Consider the following 7,986-nt stretch of genomic DNA (forward strand, 5'->3'; position numbering starts at 1 on the left):
TCCCTGCAGCTGAGATGACACATTCATGGATGGCAATGAACCATGGACCTGAGCAGCTGCTGATCCTGCTGACACATCACTCTTCCAGCAGGTCACTGGATGTCCTGCACAGTCTGGGTGTCTGTGGTATAGGAAAGCTCCTTTTCCAAGTGCCACCCTTTCCTGTTTGCATTGCAAACTGAGCATTTCCTTGTCTGAAAACAGCCTCACAGCCTCAGTGTCTGGCATATTGTTTCCTGTGGAAAATATTGTGGTGATGTTATCCGTGTGGGCTTGTCGGGGTCCCTCTCCATGAGCTGCAGTCAAGTTCAGGCTAACATGATAAATGAAGATGTTGCATTTGGGCAGTGGTAGAACAAGGAAACTCTGCTTAGGTAATGACTTTCTTATTCTTTTAGTCTATGAAGTTTTTCTTTTCCCAAAGCTTTGCCACAAACATCTCAGGCAGCCACCCTGCAGGCCTGCAGCTCTGTTCAGCCTCAACCATCCCACCCTAACTTCCCTATCCCAGCTGTATTCAGCCCAAATGCAGCCCACACTCCAAAGTGAGCACTGTCACAGGGTGTCATTCCTCAACAGGCCAGAGCTTAAAGCAGAGTCTGCCCTCTGCCCACACTGAACAATGGAGGGGAGAGCTGCGAGATTGCAGCCCTGCAGATGGGTGCTGGAGCTTCAGGTATCTGCATGAACCTCCTGGCTGGCTGTGGGCAGAAACCTGTCCTTGTCTGCCTCAGAGATAAGCAGGCTTTACACAAAGCAGAGCAAGGAAGAGGGAGCAGAGCAGCCAGGGCTGTGTGGGCAGCATAAGCTGCACCCCAGACACCAAGGACGAGCAGCCTGGTTTCAGCAAGATGGAGTGGGAGCTGTCCTGTGTGGGCACCACACTGCCCCTGCCCCCTGCCAGCCTGGCAGACAGCAAGTGCCACCAGGACTGCTGGCTCCAAGGCCACTGAGCCATCCAGCTCCTCGCCAGGCTGCCAGCACACGTCCTGCCCCAGCCACCAGAGCTGAGCCACTGGCTCTGGCTGGGCACTGGCCAAGGCTGGGAGGAGGATGAAAGCAATAAATAATAACTGAGCTTTGGCAAACACCAGCTCAGGACAGCAAGGGCAGTCTAGAGAAAGGGATTTACTCACTCCCGGAAGCAGAAATAAGTTGTGTTTCTGGGTCTTGGCTCTGGAAATTTCCTGCCAAACTGGGAGACTTTAAGGCAAGAAAATAAAGCAATGATGTTACACTTGTAGCTTTCAGCTTCCCTTAATTTAAACAGTAATAAAAAGTGTCTGCAACGCATTCCTTGAAGTGCCTCTCCAGCCCCCTGCAAGTCCATTTACAGCAATTAATCATGCTTGGATCAAAGGTGAAGAAGGACTTTGAAGCAGTAAACTACTCTAAGAAAGAATGAATTGCAATTATGTCAAAACTAATCTAAATTAGTTGCAAAAAAATTAAAAGAGAGAGTAACCTTTTCCTCCAAACTTTAGTTGCCTTTCCTCTCTGTAGAACAAGCCCCGTGTCACTGGTAGGTGTGGGAGACATCCCCCATGTGAAACCAGACAGCAGACTGGGACATACACATGCAATCCCTCCACTGGGCTGAAAACCTGAATTAAATGAAAGCAGCAGTTCACTGGGCCAGGAAATAAGAGACCTTGGATATGCCCACACCCTTCTCCTTCCTCCATCCCTTCTGTGTTTCTCATCAGCTCAGGCATTCTCTTTTGCACACTTGTGCCTCAAGGCCACATCGAGCCCAAAAGGACACTTGTTTGTTCTTGACTTACAGGAGCTGCTTCTTCCCAGCACTTGCATCCCAAATGGAGTTTGTTCTGTGATGGAAAAACAACTTCCAAGATGCAGATTCCCTGAATCTAAGACATTCAAGCACAGTTCTCCTGAGATGTGTCCCTCAGGCAGCTTCTAAGACTAGCTGCAATTTCCTGGGAGACCTGTCTTGCATGGAAAGAGGAGCTTTCCATCCCTAAAAGCTGCTCCTTTCACAGAAAACCACTCAAAGCAGTACAAAGACACACAGGACACACAGACACGCACTGAAGGTTAAAAGCAGTGCCTTGATTTACTGTGGGACTAGAAACACCACACAACCTCCCCCAGACCTCTCCACTTCTGGAGCCCAAGGCCCAGCTGTCTCCTCCCTCCAGCCCTCTGCTTTCCAACATCTGGCACAGGTCAAATGACACAGCAAGCTGGGACACACGCAGACAGTTAAGCCATCTTTTTGCTCAAGTCATGACTGAGTTCCTGCAAAATAAATACATAAATAAATAAATGAATAAATGAAGGGGAAAGAACAGCAAGGCCCAGAGCAGACAGTGTTATACAGAGATGCCCTCTGCCGGTGAAGCAGTAAGAGGGCCAAAGGAAATCTATCCAGCAGAGCCAAGGATTTCCAACTTCACTCCCTCCTTTTACAGATGGGCCCCTAAAACCATTCCCTATGTGGTGTGCAAAATTTAAATTTAGTGGATTTTTAGCCTGACTGCTGAAGTGATCTTGCAAGAGCAGTTCAAGCCCCCTGCTCTCCTTTGTTTTGGGTCTTAAGATCCTTGGATACATCAAGAGCTTCAGTCAAAATGCAACAGGAAAACAAAGGCATCCAGAGAAACGTTCTGCCACGCTGGCCAGCTGAACTGACTCACCAGCTGCCTTGATGTCATATAAGGAATGAAATGGGAAAACTGGGCCAGGAAAAGTGACACATCCCCCTTATTTGAGACTGACTTTGCTGTTATAGTTAAATTCTGCAGACACATAGTCCACAAGTCCCTGCAAGCTGTAACAGCTCTTGCAGTCAATATTAGGAAACCAAAATATACTGAAAACTATTTAAGGCATTGATCAATTCAGATCAGCCTCCCTCTGTTGAAGTGGGGCTGTAATTTGATTACAGCTATGATTTTAAACAATTTCTAAAAAGCACAGAGAGCTTGCTCAAATTATACAAACTGCAGATTTGAAATCTGTTGTCAGCCTATTAAGCAATGCAGATCTATTGCACACACATCACTATCAGCTCAGCCCTTTCTTGTATCAATTTAATTCCTGCTGGTATAAATCCCTGATTTAATTTACTGACTGGGAATTAAATCAGCATGAACTGGTTTCAGTGCATCTGTGCTGGGTATTTGTGATGATCCAACTAGACCATTAAAAAAAGTCACTGGATCAGAAGCTGCACTGACAGAAACAAATTTTTAGGAGATGCCATGTAATAATTTTGCACACTAAAGAATGATACATGCAGTGAGTGGGCAGCCCTCTCCCACTTTATTCTTTTCACTGAAATTGAACCTTGTCTGCCAATATATTTTACAGTCAGCAGAGTTTTGTACATGTCTTCATAATGCTGGAATTCTGGGAAAATTGACAGGCTGCAGCCATCAGTTGTCACTGGAGTAGACAGTTGGCCAGGGAATGTGTGTACTGGGAGCTATTCTGAAAACCAACATTTTACATCCAGAAGAGTACCAGGGAGCTGCTGTTTTTCCATCCTTAAGTGTAGTGGAGGATTAACAGCCTTATCAGGAGAATCAGCTGTTGGAGGTCCTTGTGTAAGAGCCAGCCCACAGCACCTCACACCTAAAGGCTCTTTGTGTCCCACCACCCTCCCTGCTATTGTTGGGGCCCACCACTCTCTCTGGCCAGCTGTTAAGTGTGTTTGGGATTTGTTTTCATGCACAATATGCTCTGGCAAACTCTAGGTTCATCTGGGAATGGCACAGAGGTTGTGTTCTACCTCTCCACTACAGTCAAGGCTGGGATCAAACAGGCTGTGCAGAATTGCTAAGGGGTCCCTGTGTGTGCTCAGCTGCTTCTCTGACAGGAGGGGTTTGCTGAAGCTGGACCTGCAGGTCTTTTTAAATCTGTCCTTTCCAGGAAGATGCCTGTTTTACTGGGAGAGCTGGAAAAAGCTCAGATGTCTCTCTTCCACACTGCTACAGCTGGTATATACCTAGCTCCTCACACCAGCCAAGGCTACTGTGCAGACTTCTCCCCGAGGTAGGAAGCATTCTTTCCAGTCTTCTTGAGGGTTTCCAACAGGGTGTCAACGTTGTGCTCTGAGTCAATGTACACCTTCTTGTTGGGCAGGTCAATATCAAAGTTGACACCTATGAGGAAAAACATTTTGCAGAGTTAGAAGCAGCCAAATGGTGTAAGTACAGGGGAAGCTCACCTTCACACATCCGTGCTCCCCAGGGCATCAGTCAAATGGACATTTATCTCCTGCCAGCACACTCTGATACCACCACCAGGCAGCAAAATCAACCTGCTGTCCTCCCAGCAGTGGTATGAAGGAAGTCAAATCTGCTTTAGCTTCACATCAGGTACCACAGTCTCTCAACTGCTTTAATCTGCTCACCCCTCCTTGGATCAACACAATCACTGATGTAGGAACCTGAGTAAGCTGAGTTCAAACCAGCCACTAAAATTTCCATCCAGGTCAGTCTGTGCTCTGGTTTACTGTGAACAGAGTTAGGACAGGCTCAGGACAAGATACCTAAACTGGTAGTATCATGAAACAGCTGGAAGTAAAAGAAGGGAAAAGACATTTTACCATGTGGATTTCCCAGTGCCTAATAAAGGTGAGCAACTCTCATCCCAGTGAGAGGAACTGGACATGCACTCTCTATCCAGTTATGTATTTTCACAAATTCTGTAGGTATGTATCAGCTTTGAGAGCTATGCCTCATCATCACTGAGGCTGATACTGGCCAGCCTGTTGAAGAGTGATGGAGGTGCTGACAACGACACAGAGAGAAAATGGGATTGTCACAGCCTGGTAATGGGGTCTGGAAGAAGTTGCAAGGCCTTTGCCTTGGTGGCTGGAAGCTGTTCTCCCTCGGAGGGGAGCAGCTCCTCACAACTGATGAGTGCAGGCCAGATCCTTCTCTCTTGGAAATGCCAGCAAACAGAAGACATGGGTTATAATTTTCCAGGTGGTATTAAAAATAGGCTATACAGACAACCACCAAAGGCTCTGCTCAGCAGCTCTTCCCTGTGACTGCTGATGACACATCTGGGAAGCACCACAGACACCCCAGGCCTCCTAGGAAACAAGGCCAGGCAGGACATTCACCTCCCTTCCCTCTGGCAGCCTGAGGGTCTAGCAGGGTCCTTTCCAGAGGGCTCAGGGTGAGGCCCTGGTGACTCAGAGCCACCTGCAGCCATGGCAGCTCCTCCCTCCCTTGACACTCCTCCAAGGGTCACAGACCTGCAAACAACCAGTGACTTGTTACCAGCTAAGGAGCAGGCTCAGAGCAGAGCAAGGAGAAGTTTCCAACTTTCAGCTTTACAGCGTTGTCCTTCAGGATGGAGGACCCCAGGGCACTGCCCCGGAGCTGGCTGTCCCACAGCCAGCACTGACTCACCTCCCAGCCTGTGCAGGACACGGGTGACTGCATTGGAACAGCCCTCACAGGTCATGTCCACGAAGAACTCGTGTTTCTGGAAAGAAAAGAGGCAGTCCAGGGGTCAGGGAGAGCCCAGCTGGAAATGCACCATGAGCACTCCACAGCTGCCTTTTTCCTTGGGGAGGTTCAAAGCCTCCCAGGTCAAAAGGTCCATACACACACCACTAAGGGATCCTCAGCAAAACTGAGAACTCTTGGTACTCCTCCCTGCGGGGTCCTTGTGCTGTCCCCCACAGCATAATCCTGAAGGGCCTTTGGAGGTTGTGTGGCTACCTCCAGAGCCAGCACAAATGCCATCTCCATGGCCTCGGCTGGACTTACTCAGCCTGTCCAGGGGACCCAAGGAGAAGCAAATATCCTTCCTCCAGCTACCCGCCGTCCTGACTTAAGCCTGTGAGGTTTTCAGTGCTTCCCCATCCTATTCTTCTTGTGTCTACAAGGCTTCTGGTCTCCAGTGTAATAAAAATAAAATCAAAAGAGAAATTTAAGGACCATTAGTGCTATTTTTTCATCCCTCCACTCCACCGGGGCCCCAGCAGTATCTTCACTACTTGTGAGCAACACTGGGTCAACAAAACACTGTTTGCCTGTAACTAACCACTGCCTTCAACCTTTGGCACCAGATGGATCCTGATTTCCTTCTCTTGCACGTGCTTTTTACTTTCCTTTAAAAAGAAAAGTAAAACTATTGCGCATTTGTTATCTGCAACCCATATTTCCTTCTATTCAGAACCACCCTGTGCCCCCTGCCACTGTGAAGCTAAAACCCTCTTGGGATCTTTCACCCAGGAAGGAGCTTGGGATGAAGGTTCCCATCAGGGTTTTTTTCAGTGTAATTGCCATTTTCTTTGGTTTTATTTCCTAAAGGCCCTGGGTGCTTTGGGGAAGCGTGCAGGCAGGGGGGAAGGAGAGTCCCATCAATGCTGCCCTTCTGTGGCTGAGCCCTGGCGGTTGGTGGTGGCCTGGGGTTTGGGGGAGCTTGGGGCTGGGGGAGCCCTGGGACACTGGGGGAGCCTTAGAGTTTGGGGGAGCTACAGGATCTGGGGGACCTTGTGGGGCTGGGGGAGCCTTGGGGGAGCTGCAGGATCTGGGGGACCTTGTGGGGTTGGGGGAGCCTTGGGGTTTGGGGGTGCTGCAGGATCTGGGGAAGCTTTGGAGGGCTGGGAGAGCCCTGGGGTTTGGGGGAGCCTTGGCGTTTGGGGGTGCTGCAGGATCTGGGGAAGCTTTGGAGAGCCGGGGGAGCCCTGGGGAACTTGGGGAACACCGAGGAGAGGGGGAACCCTGGGAGCTGGGGGCGCCTCGAGGACTGGGTGAGTCGGGGGCTTTGGGGGAGCCCCAGAGGCTGGAGGAGCCTCGGGGGGCTGGGAGAGCCTCGGGGGCTGGAGGAGCCTCGGGGGGCTGGGGAGCGCGGGGGGCTGAAAGAGCCCCGGAGGCTGGGGGAACCGCGGGGCCTGCGGGAGCACCGAGGGTCGGGGGAGCCCTCCCTGCCCCGCCGCCCCGCCACGTCCCCCGGCCCCACAGGGGCCCTCGGGCCCCGCACCCACCGGCATGGCGGAGCCGCGCTCCCGGCTCCCGGCTCCCCGATCCGGAGGAAGGGGCGGGCCGTGCCGCGGCCTCGGGAGGCGGGGATGCCACGGAGGGCGAAGGAAGGAGCGGTGGAGCGGGTTTCGATGGTGGCCCGTCCGTGTGGAGCTCCAAAAGGGGCGCTCTGCTCGCTTCCAGGCTAGGGATCGGCACGGACTAATGGCTGCGGGAGGGAGGTGGGGACAGCCATGAGGATGGGGCCGGGCTGCTAAAGAAAGCTCGTTCGTCTCCGTTTTTTGAGGTTTTGAGATTTATTGGCTTGGGAGAGCACCGCTAGACTGGATATTGAGGGCGGAAGGTTTGGGGGGAGTCTCTAATGCAGAGCAAGTTGAGAAGAAGGGTCCTGGTCCCTGAAGATGTGTCTGCTTTGTTTGTTGTTTTTGTTGGTTTTTTTTTTTTTTTTTCTTCCCCTGGCTGTATGGTCCTTTGAAGCAAAAATGAGCCCCTTCCTAAAAAATTTGAGTCAAGGTGGGGGACCCGGGAGCAGTTCGGGTGCTTTCCCAGGGAAGCTGGAGCGGGGACAGAGCATCCCTGTGTGTGACACTTCCCAAGCACGTGCTGCTGGCTCTCAGCATCTTCCCCGTGAGAGGCCCAGCCTGTAGCAGGGAATGTAACCAGCGTGTTTCTTCTTTTCTGCCACTCCACCTGGGGGTCAGGGCATTTCTTTTGAGGTGCCCAGGGTGCTGCTGCTGTACCGATGGTTTTATAAAAGGGGAATTCTGTGCCCCACTATTGCTCTGCAGAGAGGTGTCCAAGATCCCCCTGGCAGAGTTTATTTGGGGCGGGCTGTTGTGCTGGGTCACTGGGCTCACGTTAAACTTTGTAAAAGTCTGCAGTGCTGATTTATGAACTGGCAGATTGCAGCGTGGTTTAGGCTAAAAATAGCCGGGAGGTATTGGGGAGGATATTAATGCCGAGGGTGGCCCCGCGCCAATCCCCTCTGTATCCCTTGCTGCAAGGCATGCCAGGG

At 51.1% G+C, this 7,986-nt stretch overlaps 1 protein-coding gene across 1 annotated transcript; it reads right to left on the reverse strand.

Moving 5' to 3' along the window:
* Positions 1-2,052: 2,052 nt before the first annotated feature.
* On the reverse strand, positions 2,053-7,130 carry ATOX1 (antioxidant 1 copper chaperone). The gene is made up of 4 exons (XM_041482172.1): positions 6,977-7,130; positions 5,391-5,466; positions 3,974-4,130; positions 2,053-2,262 (listed from the first exon to the last, which is right to left on the reverse strand). The coding sequence occupies exons 1-3, from the start codon at positions 6,980-6,982 to the stop codon at positions 3,997-3,999; spliced, it is 216 nt and encodes a 71-aa protein (XP_041338106.1). The 5' UTR covers positions 6,983-7,130; the 3' UTR covers positions 2,053-2,262; positions 3,974-3,996.
* Positions 7,131-7,986: the final 856 nt, after the last annotated feature.

The sequence above is a fragment of the Pyrgilauda ruficollis genome, unplaced genomic scaffold (assembly GCF_017590135.1).
Source record: "Pyrgilauda ruficollis isolate IOZ18807 unplaced genomic scaffold, ASM1759013v1 scaffold57, whole genome shotgun sequence".
Classification (NCBI taxonomy): Eukaryota; Metazoa; Chordata; class Aves; order Passeriformes; family Passeridae; genus Pyrgilauda; species Pyrgilauda ruficollis.